A 19080-nucleotide genomic window follows, 5' to 3' on the forward strand; every position below is an offset into this window, starting at 1 on the left:
AACACTCAATTTATCTTTGTCAGGATTAATTTGTTTTCCCAATGCCCCTTCCTCAATTTTGCCTATATCTCATTTCTCAGACTCTCCCCCTCTTCTTCATCAAGAAAGATGAAGATGAGCTTTCCCGGGGGGGGGGGGGGGGGGGTCTTCCAAATCGTAGGTATATAATTACCTCTTAAAAGGGAGATTACCTGGGAAATTGCACTTACTGCTTACTTTATACATTTTTATATACTGAATTTGATAGCCAACGTGTAATTTTTATAACCTATTAAAATCTAGTTTTTAAAAAAAAACACTTTATCATTATATGTCTTTCCAATGACTGCTAAGTGCTAAAGGACATCCTGTGTGTTTTTTTAAAGTACGTACATTTTCCTTAGCATGAATTTTATCCATTTTTAAATAATATAAGGCTTTTTTTCTCCAGAATCTCAAAGGGAAATAAAATTTTTAATGGAAAGACAAATTATAGGAAGTATTTCATAGGTTTTGTACGTGTAAATTTACCCAGCAATTTCTTTTATAAACACTTTTGACTATATAAATCAGCTTTCTTCCACAATTAACATAGCTCTTTTAAGCATGTTTGGCATCTTTTTAGATGGAGGACTTGACGAGCCCTTGGATCATCCTTGCTTCATTTTGGGGTCTTAGGGGTGCTTGGGCTGATGCCTTCCTATGGCCTGGATGATGCTTGATTCCAGGAAGGGTTTAATCAGTACTCAGTATTCCAGAGGTATCTGGTTGACTGAGGGATGTGGTCATTTAACTTCTGAAAAACAGAAGACTTACTATATTTTTAGGAGCCTTGGTATTCCCTGTGGGAAGAGGACTTGGGATTCAAGTTCTGGTTTAGTATTTCTTGCAACTTGCATTGTAGGAAAAAGCACTGGCACAGGTCAAGAGGCCTGGGATTTAGTTGTGGCATTGCCATTGTCCACGCGGTGGCCGCTGGTGTGACCTTGACCAACAAGTTTCCCTCAAATGTAGAATGAGAAACCAAACGGCCCCAGGGCCCTTTGTGGTTTGAAATCTCCCTGGTTCTGTGCCGTGTGGAGCAGTGTGTGCTGCGTAGGGACCTACCAGTGTGAGGCTACGAGATCCCAGATGGTCTGCAGGGCTGTGCTTTCGGCCCCTGAACCTCTTTTCTCAGGTGACACCTGTTGGGCTGCTCCTTGAGGCTTAAGATAACGCGTTGGAGGCAAGAAGTAATCACAAGACCGCCTCCCCCACCAGCTCTGTGCTCTCTGCGTTTCAGATGCCTGGGATGGGCGAGCCCCACGATCCCTGTGGCCCGGAGGAATCCAAGGGAAACTTGGAAAGCCCCAAACAGGGCAGCAGTAAAATGAAGCTCAAGAGTCGTCTGTCAGGTAAGCGGGTGCTCTTTGCCTGATAAAGCCTGCCTGAAAACAGGCTTCCAGCCTCAGAAGCGGGCAGGTAAAGCCACCAACAGGGCGAGCGCTGTCTTTTCCTTGAAACCCCTAAACTGTTGATGCGAGCCCGGGACATTTAGCGCGGCTTCCCACGTGAATACTTTCATTCTGGGCTTAACGAAGCAAATGTCAACATCTCGGTTTATCTCTGCTTCGACTTAGATTTCCTGTGTGTTTGGCTCATTTATGTCAATAGGACTTGAGGCGCCCCATTCCCTGTGGAATATTTCTGATGGCCTCTGTCCCCAACACATACGCCCCTCCCCAAACCCTTGGTCCACAGGAACAGATGGCAAAGAGCCATTTGTCTCATACCAAACCTGCTTCTCAACGAAGCAAGGAATGAAACAGCTTGGAGTGGCAGATTTTGAAATGAATAGATTGTGTATCTCCTGGGCATATCCTTCTAATAGCTGCCCTGCAAAAATCTTCGTTGAAAGCAGGGGTTAGACAAGGGGCTGCATCTAGAGTTTCATAGTCCCTAGGCACTTTTTGCTTCATGGGGTCCTTCCTCCTTTATTTATTTGCAAATAAACGAACAAAACTATATTTTACTACTGCATTGGTGTATAAAAGTATGGGCTGGATTCTTCGTTGTAGAGCCATTGTTCTTGTTATTATGTTCATTTTTTTTCTTCTGATTTTAGAAGAAATTAAAATTAAAACATTTTTGCGGCACCCTAAAAGGGTGGTGGGTCCTTGGCACCCTGTCTACTGTGCCTAATGGAGGAGTCAGCCCTGGCTTTCTGTGCATGAAAGACATCTGGTACACCAGGAAAAGCCTGGCAGAGCTGGCATTAACCTCAGCTCTTGAATTGCTATGTGACTCGGACTGCTTATTTCACCTGCCTGGATTTCCACGCCCTCACCTGAACAAAGGGGGATGATAAGCCTAAGTTTGAAAAGTTGAGATTTTTTTTTCACTAACATAAATGACATAGCACAGTGTGTGATGTGTTAACATCCAGTAAATGTCAGCTTCGTCCCTGCCACCCAAATCAGCGTGGAGAGTCTGTGCGTGGAACCAAGAGCTTCTCCCTCCCTGTTGCCCCACCCTCCCCTGAGCTGATTCTCAGGGGTTGTGCCAGGTAGAGGACTCTATATAAAACCCATCATTTGAAGAACCCTGAGTAATAAATGAATTATGTTTTGTATTTGTGACTCCTGAATAATTAGGCCCCTTACATCTGAATGAGTCTTAGAATGTGGGTTTGTGACAAAAAAGAACGGTGATGCCCAGAGGCAGTGAGGAGTCTGCGGGGAGACACCAGTGAAGTTCCAGCTCCTCTCAGCCCTGAGGAATGACTACGGAGGGAAACAAATTCAAGTCCTGTGTGTGTTTGGGGTGCCAGGGACATCACAGGGACGCAGAGGAGATCTTTGGGTCGGCTGTCTTGGAAGGAGATGATCAGCATTTGACAAGTGGGGTCCTGGGGGAAGAGCACAGAGCTCTGAGGAAAGGCAGAGACCTTTGAAACCTGCGTGGTCACATTCCTCATTTTATGGATGAGAACAGGGAAGTTAAGGGAATCCCAAAGGTCACTCACTCCGTGCCAGGAAAAGGATCTGGTTCCCAGACGGAGTTCTTCCTCCCCACCCCTCTGCTGCCTGGGAATCTCAGAAAGAACTCTGTCCCCAGCCTGGGGCTTTTTAGGTACGGATGAGGAGAGGTGGACATAACTGGGAAACCTTCCAGATCCTTGTTGAGACCGTCCATTTGGAAGGAGCAGCGTATTGTACTGAGCGGTGAGAGAGCTGGCAACTGTTTGCCAGAAATGGGCGCTGCCTTCTCCTCTTATACTCTTCCCAGACATCCAAGATCATAACAGGGAAACATAGAATCATGAAGAAGCCCATTTGGGAAATCAGGTAGCACCCAGTCTGCCTGTATGACCTCAGACAAGTTACTTAACCTCTCTGAATCTCAGTTTTTTCTTCTGTAAAATGAAGACTGTACTGTGCATTTATTCCTGAGAAAAGCATGAGTGCCTGCTAAGTGCTGGTCCTTGTTGAAAGGATGGAGTTGAGAGAATGTGGACGGCACTGCCATTCCAAAGAGTGGCACACAGGAGGCCCTCACCTAGTGGTAGCTGCTAGTGTTATCTCCATTGTTGTCATTAGTATTATTTTCATCACCATCATTTTCATTCTTATTGTTCTCTCCTCTTTTGTTCATAAGAGGGAAAGAGGCTTGAGTGGTTTCAAAGGCCTTCTCCTCAAGACCTTGTCTCCCCAATGAGGAGATAATACACATGTACACAGAACGATGGCTGACAATTAGGCAAACACCAGCGGTACAAAGACTGGAAGTCTCTCTAGGTGGTGGCGCTGAGGGAAGCTTCCAGAGGACACCAGATTGAAGGAGAATTGTACCTTGGCAAGAAGAGGAAGAGAACAGTGGTCTGGACTTAGAGAGAATGAATGAATGATGTTAGGGATGATGGATTAAAAATAATAATTATAATTGGTTGAATGTCAGCTGATTTTCTTTAAGGTAAAGGATGAAGCAAAATGTTGGGATGGGGAACGATGGTGCACAAAGAAAGTTGGGTAAAACCCCAAATGATACTTACATGCTTTCCGCTTTTGAAAAGGAGCGGGGAGAAGAACAAATCCTCTCCTTTGAGAATCATCATGATAGCAAAGAATCCATGCAACAGCAGAGCAAGAGAAAAAAACAAAAAAGTAATTTGGAGAAAAGTTAAAGAGGCTTAAGGAATTGGGTCTTCTTTCAGTACTGTGAAACAGGATCAGCCTTAGGACATTCGATATGGGAGATTTTAATGTGATCAGCCCCTAATTTGTCTATCCTGCAAATTTGGGTATTTATTTAATATTTTCTTAAAGTGAGTCACTCTGGTATTTAAGTATCAGTGTATTATCTAAAGACAATACTATATGTAGTTTCTCATCTGCCGATGACAGTTCAAAAGGAATTTTCTTCTAACAAATCTTTTTGAGATGAGTAGGCATGCCAAGAAAGATTAATCCGGTCATGAATGGTTAAGTCGTGAATTATTAAGGAGGCTCTGTAAAGAGGTTCCGGCCGTTTCCACCAAGGTTTTGCCCAGTCTGTCTCCAAAATGACTAAAGCAACAGTCTTTCATGAAACATTGTTATGATATAATTAACCTGGAGTTTTCCTTACTTCACACCTCCCTTTTTGTGTCAGCAGCTTTCCTTTCACTTTTGATATTTTTGATATTACAATGTTAGCGCCTTAGGGTAGTAAACTTCTGAAATGAAAATTTTCCCTGACTGCCAGGGAATTTCAGATATTTGAAAATCTGTATCACAAAGTTTATGCTTAGCTTTTGAAAAACCAAGTCTTTAGTGATATCCATTATAATATAACTGTTTCTGCATTATTCTAACTTTTAGTGATTATTAAACACTTACCAAGGTATGATTTTTTTTTTAAGTTCAAAATCATATTGTATTCCATTGAAAACTTTCTGAGAAAATTTTAAGTAAATTGAAATTTTATGTCATCAGATAAACATTAAATAAACCAGGATAACTTGATATCTCAAAAGAAAATAGATAAACACACATATATAAACAATACATAGACATATATCTTCTGTATAATGTAAATATTGTACTGTGATTTTTGCTGTATTCATATGTAATTGGTCTTTGAAGATTAAATTCCTTAAATTATCTTATTTTAAATTAGCACATGTATTGATAAAGGTGTTTTTAAAAATCACTACTAGAAAGATTTCTTAAAAGGACATAAAAGTACTAAGCATAAGGGAAAAATGATATATTGTACTACGTTAAAATGAGGACAATTTGTTCATCAAAAAATGCCATTAAGAGAGTGAAAAGACATAGAATGGGAAAGATATTTGCAATACATAAGTCCTGCAAAAGATTTATATACATGATATATTCAAAATTTTAAAAACTGCTATAAAGCAACAAGAAAAATTACAGAAACCCAATAAAAGAATGGGAAAAGTCTTGAACAGGCATTTTACAAAGGAAGATAGCCAAACAGCAAATGAATATGTGAAAAGAAGCTCAGTCTCCTGAGCTACTGGGGAAATGCAAATTAAAAGCACAATAAGATACCATTACTTACCTTCCATAATGACTAAAGTTAAAACAACTGACACTACAAGTGTGCGAGAATGTGGAGAAACCGGAACTCATGCCTGCCAGTGGGATGACGTGGGTAAAAATGAACTAAGCCTGTGATCTAGCATCCCCTCTCCTGGGTACACACACAGATGAAATGGCATGTGCAAGGGAAATGCACAAGCATGTTCAGTAGCAGGATATTTTAGATCAGGGATCAGCAAACTGTAGCCCACCGATGTTTTTATTATCCCACAAGCTAAGAAAGTCATTTCTACTTTTTTAACAGGTTGTAAAAAGAGAGAAAGAGAGAATATATGACACAGACCATCTACGGCCTGCAAGGTCTAAAACATTTACTATATGGCCTTTACAAAAAAGTTTGCTGACCCTTGTTCTAGATCAAAACTGTGTCCACCAACAGTAGAATGGATAAAGAGACTGTAGTATGGTTTATCTAATGAAGTTTTATACAGAAATGGGAAGGAGCAAACTATTGCTACATGGAACAACATGATGGACTCTCACTGACATAAATGCTAAGGACAAGAAGCCAGACACACAAAAGTACATATCGTATGAGTTCGCTTATATAAAGTTTGGAAACAGGCAAAATTAAAGTGAAGTCAGCATAATGGTTACACTTGGGGAGGGGTGGTTAGTGGCACCAAAGATGCTCGTGAGGTTCTAATAATATTCTGTTTCTTGATCTTGGTGTTGGTTACTGGTACATTCACTTTGAAATTTCATTTAGCTGTTATGTATACTTAGGATTTGTGAACACTTCTGTAAGTTGTTATATGTTAACAAAAAGTTACTAGACATGAAAAAAGGATCTGCCCCAACAGTAGAACTATACCAAATCAAAATGCCTTTTCTCCATTCACTAGAAACCCTCTACTAATAGCATTCTCACTATTGTTTATTGCACTTTCAACCACAGCTACATATTACTTAGGTCAAACATACACATTGTTCCCTTTCCAATCTGGACACTTCAAAAAATGGCATTTTCTTAGTTGTCTGGCATTAATGGCCTCGATCTGTAGCCAACCTGTGGTGACCTTGGTGGTTGAGCTCAGAGAGCTCAGCACGTTGTGTTGGATGCCATGACTGTGAGTATAAAATAATGAGTTTGTGACTACACATGCTTGTAAGATTCTGTTTGAACCACAGAAAGCCATGTTCCTTTCCCTTTGTTTCCAAGGGGGTATACATCGTCTGGAATCTGTTGAAGAATATAACGAACTGATGGTGCAAAATGGAGACCACAGGATTAGGATGTTGGAGGTCTCCCGAGATGGCCGAAAGCATTCTCTTCCCCAGCTGCTGGACTCAACTGGAACGGCGCAGGTCAGTCAAGTTCCATGGAGCCTCTTCTTCTGTCATACAGTCACAGTTGCTTGGCATAATGGGTTGGATTGTGTCCCCCAAAAAGATATGTTGAAGTTCTTACCCCCAATACCTTAGAATATAGCCTTATTTGGAAATAGGATCTTTGAAGATGAGATTTGTTCGATTAGGCTGAGGTCGTACTGAGGAGGGCATGCCCCTATTCTAATATGACTGGTATCCTCAAGAGAAGGGACATGGAGAGAAGACAACCATGTGACAATGGAGGCAGAGATTAAAACGCTGTAGCTGTGAGCCAGGGAATGCCAAAGATTGCCAGCAAACCACCAGATCCAAAGAGGCAAGGAAGGATTAGCCCCTACCGATTTCAGTGGGTGCACAGCTCTGCCGAGGCCTTCCTTTCAGATTTCTGGCCTGTAGAACTGAGAGATTAAATTTCTGTTGTTTGAAGCCACCCAGTCTGTGGTACTTTGTTACAGTAGCCCTTGGAATCTACGACACTTGGTTAGGGAAAGAAGGTCATTTTCTTGTCCCTAGATCTCTAGGCTTTTTTTTTTTCCAAAGACCAGCAAAGTTTCCATGCTGGGAAGAACTGCCCGTCTGTGCAGGGCACATTCTTTGGAGTTAGGATGTCTGAGAGGTAGAAGATGGAGAGTGAAGTCCATCCAGAGAGGCTAGAAGCAAGTCAGCCTAATATATGAAAATAGTAGGGGGGAAAATCCCTTATTGGATCCCAACATCTTAATCCCCTTCCTACTGTGTGTTTGGAACTGAAAATTGTGTTTAGTTGCCAGAAGACAATGGCATCTCATAGTCTGTGGTGGAACCACCGTCACTGGTTTAGTGGGAGCCTCATGTGTCAGCGTCTTAACTGTGTGGATGTGTGTGAGAGACCCTGTCCCATACCTGGGGTCCTTCCTGTTACCCAGTAATGACTCAAACAGCCATGGCGAGCAAAGGCTGCAGAGAAGGGCAAAGTAGGTGGTTATTTTGATATTCCAGGCCCTGTCCCCATCAGAGCCCTGGGCCCCATAACCGTGCGTGGAGACTCCTCCTAAGTTACCTTATCCTCAAGTCAGGAGAAACCGGGCAATCTCTGGAGAATTTCTGGAGTGTTCTTTGAACCCAGAGTGCTGATGACATCTTGCCCCTAGACCTACACTGAAGCAGGAAAGTGTGGCAGCAGTGATATCCACAAGTAAAGAAGCTTCATAGATTGTAGAGTTCTACCTCAGGTCATCTGGGGCAGGCCCTTATTTTTAGTGCATTATAACCCTTTTATGAATAAGAAAACTGAATTTCAGGTAGGTTGAGTTGATATGCCAGAATCATATCATGCAAATGATTATGTGTCATATGAAGTATTTATGTCTCCACCTCGTCAGTGCACCTGTGTGTCAGAGACAGAGTTTGCAGATGAGGCTGTTTTGTGTTGACTTCACCCAAAGGGCAGTGGGGCACTAAGAAAAAGCATGGAGAAAAAACTTGCCTGGAACATGGTTAAAACTAGTTCTGATCTGTGACTTGAGACAGGTCTATGACCTGCTCACAGGGATCCACCCAGACCAACAGAGTCAGATGGAGATTAAGAAGTCCAGGAAGAGCCATGTGGTCAGGCAGTGTTAGTGTGAACAGAGAGGGGGTTTCCCTGCCATTGCAGCCATGGATGTCTAATGTTGTGATGGTGATTTCCTAACCGAGCTGCTGAGAAAACCTGACATATATAAACACCAATTTTTAACCAGGCTTCAGAAGCAGGAAGCACAGATGAAGAAAGTTTTACAAAAGAGTTTTTTCCCTTTCAAATTGTCCATTCTCTCATCTTCTCTTCTTATTCTCTGCCCTTTTTTCCTCCCAAGATTTTCCTTTTTCCCCCCTTTGTTCTCTTCTCCTCCACACGAAAGTATTATTTAGAGGGGCTCTATCCAACAGAACTTTCTACAGGAATGGAAATGTTCTCTATTCATACCCTCCAAGAAGGGAGCCACTGGTAACATATGTCTGTTGAGCACTTGCAAAGTGGCAGTGAGACTGAGGACTGCATTTTCTATTTTAATTTGAGTTAATTTCAATTTAAGTTTAGATGGTCACAGGTGGCAATGGCTACTATATTGTATGGCATAGGTCTAGAAAGTACAGGCAGGGGGACTCCTGAAATTTCAAGGGAAACAAAGCATGCAGGCCTTTGGTTCTCGCTCGTTCCCAAATGGGAACTGGATTGAGGTGCTGCTGGAGACTGGTGATCAGAGAAATTCTCTTCCAAGTCCAAGCATGAACTTCTGTACTCTAGGGTTGAAATCCATGGGCTATGTCTGACCATCTCCATTATGATTTGAATAAAAAAGGTCAGTAACTTTGCCAAGCCTGCATCATTTTTTTTAATGAATCAAAGTCTGGTAGGACAACATTACTGGAAGATACTGTATAAAATGGCTAAATATAATTGATCTAAATTTCCAGGAACATAGAAACATCACTGGCAGGCATCTCATTTCTACCTTTGTACATGCTCACATTAAGGATAAAAAATATGTTGTGATGTCTCTTTTCTTGTATTAAAGACAAAGTGTTTTTTTTTTTTACTTAGGCTAGAATATCTGCAGCATTTAAAAAACGTATTATTTTAAGGAGAATAACAAGAAACTAGAATGGAGAAATGCTTTAGTAATAGATTAAATTTACAACTTGTTTATTTTGTAAGTAGGGTACCCTGCTTAGACATGTGTGTATTGTGGGTGATGGACTGGAAGAGGAGGTTGAGATTTGAACTGCCATGTGCCAGGAAGGAAGGGTGTGGCTTATGGAAAAATATTTTATCTTCCAAATGTGAGAGATTAGAACTGAAGCTGTTGGCAATTTCTTGGTGACATGTTTTATGTGGAATAATAGTTTTTGGGTTTGTGGTTTGAGCTTTATAAAAAAGAAGGGCTTGCTGAATTTTTGAATGAGTGATGTAAGCTTCAAATGGCAATACTTTCTAACCACGACTATGACATTAAGACGGAGGTGGGGTTGGCTTCCCAAGGAGAACCTAACCACAGGTGGTCAAGCTATGTCTCTGAGGCCTCTTGGTTTCTGGCTCCTGACTCAATTCCAAAAATCCAGAAGTAGCATCTGTGGAATGTGGTTGAGGAAAGAGAAACACAAGGTGTTTGTGGTCTCCAAGCAGTTCTTTCTGTGGAGGTAGAAGGCATGGCAATCTATTGCAGGAGCGGCTACTTCTACACTTTACTTCAAGAAGTTTTCTTTAAGCCACTGGGAAAGGGGAAGCAGAGGGAAATGATAGTCCAACAAAAAAGACAAGTGAGATTTTCCAAGTCTGGCTATATTTTTATGCCAAGGGACCACAGCAGGATAAATGAGACTGTCTCTGACCTTTTAGGAATACCATATCGTGAAGAAGTCTACCCGCTCCTTGAGCACCACCCATGTGGAATCTCCCTGGAGACTCATTCGGCCGTCGGTTATCTCCATCATTGGGCTGTACAAAGAAAAAGGCAAGGTGAGGTCTTTTCTGCAGGCTCTTTTGTCCCCCAGGAGAACATAAGCATATTTATTTTTTTAAAACTAACAGTTACTTTTTATTATCGTTGATTTTACGTAAAATTTTTAAAAATCAAGATATACGGAAGAGTAGATGAAGTTAACTTCATATGGATTTGAATGCATTCCTCAGCATCCGTCCTCTGGGCCTCAGCATGGCACATGGTCCCACGCTCTTTGCTGCCACCAGCTCCTGGCTGCCGTGGCCCAGAAGGTGGAATTAAGGCCTCCAACTTTTACCTCTATTGTAAGAAAAGCAAAACCTGAAGCACCAGGGAAGACCCGCCCCAGTCATCCTTTCAAATGAATTTCATGCATTGCCATGATCACAAAATGTGATCTTACGCAAATATTAAAATATCCACTTTAACTTTCTACAAAGGGAGAGATAGAAACAAAGAGTAAAATAAATATTGCATCTGTGTAGTGTGAAATGACTGTCATCTGCTAAGGGTTGATCCATATGAAATGGACATTTTGGGAGGTCAACATTGCCAAAGATGGGCAATTTCATATGCTCCAACCTAAGACTTTCTCCTTTTAACGTAATGCACGACTATTGCAATGCAACTAGATCTGAGACGGGAACTGGGGAAGGAAAGGCAGACTTGGATTTACAGCTGGTTGGTTAGCCTAATTCTGAGGCTGGTTGGAAAGGACACCTTCAGCTAAATACTGAAATGGAAAGGCTACCCTCAAGAAAATACAAAGCAGTCAACCCAGATCTCCGTCTGTTTCTGGGTGTAGGGCCTTGGCTTTAGCATTGCTGGAGGTCGAGACTGCATTCGAGGACAGATGGGGATTTTCGTCAAGACCATTTTCCCCAACGGATCTGCTGCAGAGGATGGAAGGCTTAAAGAAGGTAAGAGAAGGCTTCTTGGCGGTCCTCAGTGAGCGATGGTCAGCTTTGATTCCTTGAGATTTGCCCCTCTGTAAGATGTGAAGTGTATGGCACAGCGCAAACGCTGTGGGTTTGAAACTGACGCTTAGCACACCCTGACCGCGGGTGACGGATATAAGCTGAGCTTCAGGCTCCTCAGTTGTAAATTTGGAATATTAACACTTACCTTGAAGAGTTATGAGGATTAAATGAGATAATATATGGAAAGTGGCTTAATATTTTTATTAGGCTGTTTAATTGCCTTCCTTGTCCTTTTGATTCATGGTGATGAATCAAAATTCTGAGAGTTTGAGGTATAGTTTTGCCTCTGGAAGCAGAGCACTTGATCATTAGTAGAAATCTAATATCGTCTAAAACTATCACCACATCATTTCATTCCCAAATGAATATCTTTTACATTTTCCTTAGCATCTTCTAGTTTGCCACACATAAATATACGAGTTAAATCATGTTCTTAGCCTTTTTAGTTCCACAGACCCCTTTGCCAGTCAGGTGAAAACCACAGATCCCCTCTCAGAATATAGCAGCAGATAGTTTTATGACACTCAATATTGGCATGTCTTTAAATTTTAGTATTATTCAAAATTACATTTTAGAACTTGCCCATAATTTCAATACCTGATAACCCAACATGGATCAACATCTGTGCAAACAGTCATTTTCGGCAAACATTTAGAAATTTGAGTTTTCTCACAGCATCATAAACCATCTCCGCCATATTTACCAACCTTTTTTGCAGGCAGTTATCTCCTGCTATGCTACATCAAAATAAAAATCATACTAAGTCCACACTATACCATGTATTATTTAATAAATCGATCATACCCCCATCAACACAGGGTGCTTTTTAATACAATTTAAAGCAATATTACCAGTTAGACCTGGTAAATTAAAATTTTTAATGTTTAAATAGCCTTCTACTTTTTACAAAGCACTTCCACATATTTTTTTTTAATTATTTCATTATCTTCATGACACACCGTCAACTAGGCATTTTGAGGTGAACATTGTACAAAATGAAGAAACAGACACTAAAAAAATGTTAAGTGACTGGAAAGTTGTTCCACCCTTAATAAATAGCATAAGCAGAATTTAAACCTAAGTTTTCTGATCCAAGTTCAGTTCACCTTCTCACCTTACTGCTGCTACCTACTTAAATATAAGCAGAGGAGACAATCAGAACTCATTCCTCCTCCTTGAGCATATCATGAGAAAATAAAATTTCAATAGGTCAAACTTTCCTTTATATACAGACACAGTAATTGCTTTTAATAAAGAGAAAATCTTTTTAAGCCATAGGTAATGGGTATATCCCAAGCAGACAGACATATATTTGCAATGAAATGTTTGTCTGGATGAAGACTCTATACTTATATTTATAAAGCAAAATCACCATGAAATTCTGAACATATTTTAAATAGCATTCACCAAAGCATGAATCCTGATTTTTTTTACCTTCCTTATTAATATACTTTCTTCATGAAAAGATTAAATCAGAACTTTTATAATTACCTTCAAAAATGCTGTCACGGTTCATTTAACTTGACTCAAACTCTAGGTGGTGGTGTGTTAAACTGCTGTTTTTTTTTTTTTAAGAGTGAACTGGAATCCCCCTTTTTAGACAGAGGGAGTTTTGCAGAAAACCATATGTTAGTGATAAGATGGGACTAGGCTTACTGGTCCCAGGGCAAAATATTTATTTCTCTCTCTTAGAGGTGAAGTTGACGCCCAGGTGGTATTTTTGTCTAGTTTCAGAACAAAGTAAAATTCAAGCAGAGCGTTTTTATAATGTATGTGCCATGTGTTCACTTGATTGAAATTCATCCTACCCCATTCTCCTAAATCCTGTTTTATCATACGTGTTCATTTCTAAGAAGTATATGTCCCTGGAATGGATTTTTATCCTGTTAGAAATGTCTAAAAAAAAAACTTGTATAAATTTTAAGAGCATGAACAATCATTTGAATATGTCTATCCCTTCTCATGTGGAAATAAATAAAGCAGAAAACATAAACTTCCTCACCTGGCTAAGCAATTGTTTGTGCCAGATGATTTTTAAACAGATTATTTAACTTATTTTACTACTTCTGTAATTGCATTAAAGGGATAGGACAAATGCATGGTACATTTTTGTAACTCATCTACAGGGTTTATTTAATCTAATACACAATGTGCTCCTAGGATTGGCTGCCCATGAGCAGTGCAAATGTGTGTTCTCATGCTGCTTTGTGCTTTGCTATAGGTATAGGAAGTCCCTCTTCCATACTGCACTATTGTACAAGTTTCAGCTGTTCTCTTTGGAGCATCTTTAAAGTGTTTTTTGTTTGGTTGGGTTTTTTTGTTTTGTTTTGTTCTTTAAGGCCAGAAAAAGCATTTATTGAGAAATGAGAGAAAAGGAAAGTACACACCCAAGATGTGGATGCAGTCTCCTCCTGGCAAAGAGAGAGCATTTGGAGTTGTGGGAACTGCCTTTAAGGCCATTCTTCACTCCTCCCCCTTCCTAATGTTGGGAAAGGAACCCCAGCTGTTTGCTATTCTAATTGGTTACCCCTAAAATGTTTTCGATGAACTGTTTTCCAGAACACAGATCGTGTCATCAGAGTACAAACAACAAATGAACTCTGATAAGTCAACAGGATGTTCAAGTTCTTTTATATTCCCAGCAGACACTAGCAACAGTTTGAAAAATGACCTGTCTATGCCTTCCTAGAGTCAGAGATAAGTCCAGGATAGTTTGAGAGGGAGAGAGCAATTTGGCATTACCCTACAAAAATCTCTTAGGTAGAAGTGTGTAGTAACTTACCAGCTTGATGACAGAGTACCAGGTCCAGCAGCAATGAGAAGAGACATCTAGACTGTTTCTGGAGGCAGGGCTGCCATTCCTCAGTAATCCCTCTGTATGTTTTTTGTCTCTTTGAAACAATTTTCTATACACCATGATGATTTTCCAGGCTTGGGTAGCTTGTCTGTAAACAGAGTGGCTTCTCAAATGTTGTGTGTGCGCATGCTTCTTGCCAGTGGGTTTGATTTCTTAAACAATGGCTATGAAGGGAGCATTGGCACTCAGTTTTTGTTGTTTGATCTCCAAGTGTAGGGCAAGTAGTGTCAAACTTGCCACTGGCTAAAGAATAAGGTCTTGATGCTTCCCATACTTGTTTTAACTTAAAATTGAAATGCAGAATGGCTGCCAAGGATATGCCTTGTCATTAATTGTCCATTTTTGTGACATTCCTGGGAGCTAACCTAATGAAAGTGGATTGGAACAATAAAAGTCATTTTACACAGTAGTAAATCAGGGACCACATGGTATCCCATTCTGCTACTGACCAAGCAGTACTAATATGTTAAGTGATGTTAATGTAATTCCTGTATTTGTTCACAGGGGATGAAATCCTAGATGTAAATGGAATACCAATAAAGGGCTTGACGTTTCAAGAAGCCATTCATACCTTTAAGGTAACCCCATTCTTATTGATCTACTTTACCTTCTTTGTTTTTCTTCCTTTATTTCCTTAAGGTTTGGGTTTGATGAGTGATTTTTCACTATTTGGTAGAAGAGTTTGAATGTTTAACTCCTACTTTCTTCTTGTTTATCAGCAAATACGGAGTGGATTATTTGTCTTAACGGTACGCACAAAGTTACTGAGCCCAAGCCTCACACCGTGCTCAACACCCACGCACATGAGCAGATCCAGCTCCCCAAACTTCAATGCCAGTGGGGGAAGCTCCATGGCAGGTTCCGACGAAGGCAGTTGTTCATCCCTGGGTCGAAAGGCCCCTGGGCCCAAAGACAGGATTGTCATGGAAGTTACACTCAACAAAGGTAATACTAGTCATTCCTCACTTCCGTTGTCATCTCTTGAGTAACAATGTATAATATGTTTGGGGTTGTTTTTTTTTTTTAGATAATTTTTCTAGAAATTGATCCTTTGGAATACTCTTCTAGCAATAATACATAATGTTCTCTAAATTGACAGTGGGTTCAAAAGTAGAGATTTTAGTCACTTTACAGAAGGGAAGAAAAATTACCACTAGCACAAAGTTCTTTTTTTTTTAAAGATTTATTTATTTTCCCCCCTTCCCCTCCTCCCGCCCTGCTGTTTTTGCTGTCTGTGTTGTCTTCTCTTCTCATTTTCTCTCCTCTAGGACTCACCAGGATTCAATCCTGGAGGCCTCTAATGGGGAGAGAGGTTCCCTGTCGATTGTGCCACCTCAGTTCCTGGCTTCTGTTATGCATTACCTTGACTCTCCCCTTGTCTCTCTTTTGATGCATCATCATCTTGCTGCGTGACCCACTTGCGCGGGGCACTGGCTCACATGGGCACCCACGTGGGTACTCATGCGGGCACTGGCTTACCATGTGGACACTCATGCAGGCACTGGCACATTTCTCTTCTTCTTTTTCACCAGGATGCCTCAGGGATTAAACCCAGGTCCTCCTATATGGTAGGCGGAAGCTCAATCACTTGAGCCATGTCCATTTCCCTAGCAAAAGTTGGTTAAACTCTCCCCAGATGTCATTCTGTGTCAGACTTGTGTTAAAAACATCACCAGATAGTTTAACACTAAGGCTAACATAAAATGTTAAAGGCGATTTAACAAGAGATTATAGTTATCTTCTGAAAGTGAATACAAGTTGAGAATACAGTTAACCCAGTTGTTGAAAAGTCAGGGGTAAATACCAAATCTTAGCAGTTTCCATCTTTGTTTCCTTCTCCTCCCTACTTGCTGTAGAAATGTAATAAGCAATTAAATAACCAAGAGATTAGTTGCAAGTAAGAGAGGAAAGGGAGAGCCTAAAGTTGCATATCCAGAATTAGAATCTTACTTTCTACCTATCTCCAAAACCAGGTTTGAGGTGGCTCAATGGTCAAAGCCAGGGGTTCTTAACCTTTTTTGTTCCACAGACCCCTTTGCCAGTCAGATGTAATAAATACTACTGTAATTTAATTCCATGCATTTATAAGTGAAGGAAGTCCTAGATTCCAATTAGAGGCCAGAGAAAATAAAGATAATAAGTTGATTTTTTTCAATTCAATCTCACGGACCCCCTGAAATCTTTCCACAGACCACTTACGGGTCCGTGGACCCCTGGTTAAGAACCCCTGGCTAAGGAGAGCGAACCATTGGATAATTCACAGTCCCTTGTTAGCACCGGATCAGGAGTGAACCCACTTCGTTAACATATGCGATGGCAAAGTTGACAGAGTACGCTCAAAAAATAAAAAATAAAGGTTATTGGTCTGAATACATGCAAGGTGGTTCTAAATCAGTTATACCTCTGTTCTGGTTATTGTATCATTTTAATTCTGTTTTCTTTGAACAATGCCTCTCGCAGAGCCCAGAGTTGGCCTCGGGATTGGTGCCTGCTGCCTGGCCCTAGAAAACAGCCCCCCTGGCATCTACATTCACAGCCTTGCCCCTGGGTCGGTGGCCAAGATGGAGAGTAACCTCAGGTACACTGATGGGCTAGCTCCTGGCTTGTTTGTGAATATGTGAATACGTGCATATGCTAAAATACCTGATCTGTTCCATCCCTTTGTGGGATTCTAAATCTCTGTATTATTTACAGGAACATAGCTAGAGTTACAATGACTAGCATCTTCATAGGAAAACCTAATATAAATGAAATTCGGTTGAATTATGTAGCCCTGGTTTTTGTTCATGGAGCCCGCCAACCTTCCCTCTTGTTCTGTTTGGACTTGGAAGCTAAGTTTCAGAAACTTGTCAAAATACAACTCTACACAGATATCTACAATTATCTAAATATTTTCTTTCACTTTTATATTCATTTATATAAAATTCATATGAGTTACTGGGAATGGTTCAAAAGAGCTCTGATATGATGCCTTTGAGTGGGAGCCCTTTCTTGAACCTTTCTGCGGCTTTCACTCATTTTCGAGTAGGGATGTCTAGGTGACTTGTCTGAAATCACTTCGGCAGATTTCTTAATCCAGATTATTGGGTTGCAGCATTAGAGAGATGTATGGTTATTCTGTTTATACAAGAGATGTATGGGTGCTCTATTTATATAATAATTGCAGTGGGTCTGTGCCCACCAAAACTTCACAAGAACATACACATATTCCACAAAGCACCCTGTACAAACAGTATCACATTTCTCCCCTTTAAGCTTCTAAATCCTTGGTTGGTTGAGGAATTGTCAAAATGCCATTCCTTGAGGTTGCCATTTTGGGGTCCCTGTTAATAGATTATATTACATTTTTAGTTAATCATCAGAGTAAATTTCCATAGGAAAAAAAATTAACAAATCATCCAAAGTACTTTAAAGAAAATATACTTTTAGAACTGAAGGGGAAAAAATCCTTTAATGACATCCCAAGATGATGTTTCTTTCCTGAATAGTTCCATATGTCTGGAGCCTGCCAAATGAACATGCTTCAAACCCCATATAAAGAGTCTTTGTTCTCTCATATGAGTTCTCTCCCTATAATTTCAAGTCAGGATAGGCAACTTGTCCCCACCTTCTCATTTGTTCAAATTTGAAACATTTTTACAAATTCTTGGGTAACCTTTGAGCTTCAGATATTTCCTCCTTAAATTATGTTACAATAATCATTTCAACATGGTAGGAAGAAAGTAACTGATGGTGGTTGAGGGGCTCTTCGTGGTGATCAAAAGTCAGAAAGATCTGAATTCAACAGTGCATGACATCTGAGTGACCTCTTTTAAGCCTGTGGCCTTATCTATATAATCAGAACAAGAATATTGAAAGCATTGTTATGTAAATTGCTTAATATAGTGCCTGGTGTACAGTAAGTGCCCAAGAAATGGTATTCTTCACTGTTGTCTTTATTATCAACTTTAACTTTACTAATCTGAAAATACCAGTACAATACACATAATGGCCTTTGCCATTTCAAAGCTAATTTGAAATTTGAAAACTAATATGAATGTGTTGCTTTTTCACATGTACACAAAGATGCAAGGATGTCGTTTGCTTCTTTAAAATAGTCAGGGAAAAATTCATATTATAAACCTCTCCCAGAAGAAAATCTTTTAAAAATGCTGTTACCACAGAGTATTGGTTATGTTACCCTTCCTAGCCGTGGAGATCAAATCCTGGAAGTGAACTCAGTCAACGTTCGCCATGCTGCTTTAAGCAAAGTCCATGCCATCTTGAGCAAATGTCCACCAGGACCCGTACGCCTTGTCATCGGCCGTCACCCTAATCCAAAGGTGAGTGAGGTGTTCCATTCTGTTCTTCTGGGAAGATACCTTGGTTATTTGTCCAGTAGCTATAATACAGTTGGACTGGTCCCTCCTTATACATTCCTACAACCTCACATTTTCTTCGGTGGGACAGCTTGCCCATCTAGGGATGGGGACTATCTTAGCTTGCCAAAGGCTGCCAAGGCAAAATTACCAGAAATGGGCTGGCTTTTATAATGGGGATTTATTAGGGTAAAAGGTTACAGTACTGAGGCTGTGAAAATGTGAAATCACACAAGATATCCATGTTCGTGGGCCAAAAAGTTAACAGGAGAGACACCTAACGAGATGTCAGCCCACTCCAAGACAGATGTCAGGGTTGCCGGCAAATGCACAAGCCATACAGGCTCTGATGGAAGGATGTTTTACTCCCATAGAGAAGAGACCAAACAAGGTCAGCTTCACTAATGGGCATCAGTTTCCCATAGCCAAGGGGTCTTATTCCTTGGCTGACGCAGGGAAGTGTTGTGTGCTGCCCCCTCTCTTGTGTTTGTGTGCCATGGTGGAAGAACCCTGCACTCTCCGTGC

At 40.6% G+C, this 19080-nt stretch overlaps 1 protein-coding gene across 5 annotated transcripts in view; it reads left to right on the forward strand.

Annotated features, from left to right (window-relative positions):
• The window catches only part of PDZD2 (PDZ domain containing 2), a 432190-nt gene that overhangs the window by 368197 nt on the left and 44913 nt on the right, over positions 1-19080 (forward strand). For all 5 annotated transcript variants that reach the window (XM_058307486.1, XM_071207654.1, XM_058307512.2 and 2 more), the window contains 8 exons: positions 1262-1373; positions 6730-6875; positions 10258-10377; positions 11166-11280; positions 14702-14775; positions 14917-15142; positions 16658-16775; positions 18387-18519. In XM_058307486.1, coding sequence (XP_058163469.1) covers positions 1262-1373; positions 6730-6875; positions 10258-10377; positions 11166-11280; positions 14702-14775; positions 14917-15142; positions 16658-16775; positions 18387-18519 — 1044 coding nt within the window. The remainder of the gene's footprint in view (positions 1-1261; positions 1374-6729; positions 6876-10257; positions 10378-11165; positions 11281-14701; positions 14776-14916; positions 15143-16657; positions 16776-18386; positions 18520-19080) is intronic.

Source organism: Dasypus novemcinctus, chromosome 2 (genome assembly GCF_030445035.2).
Source record: "Dasypus novemcinctus isolate mDasNov1 chromosome 2, mDasNov1.1.hap2, whole genome shotgun sequence".
Lineage (NCBI taxonomy): Eukaryota > Metazoa > Chordata > Mammalia > Cingulata > Dasypodidae > Dasypus > Dasypus novemcinctus.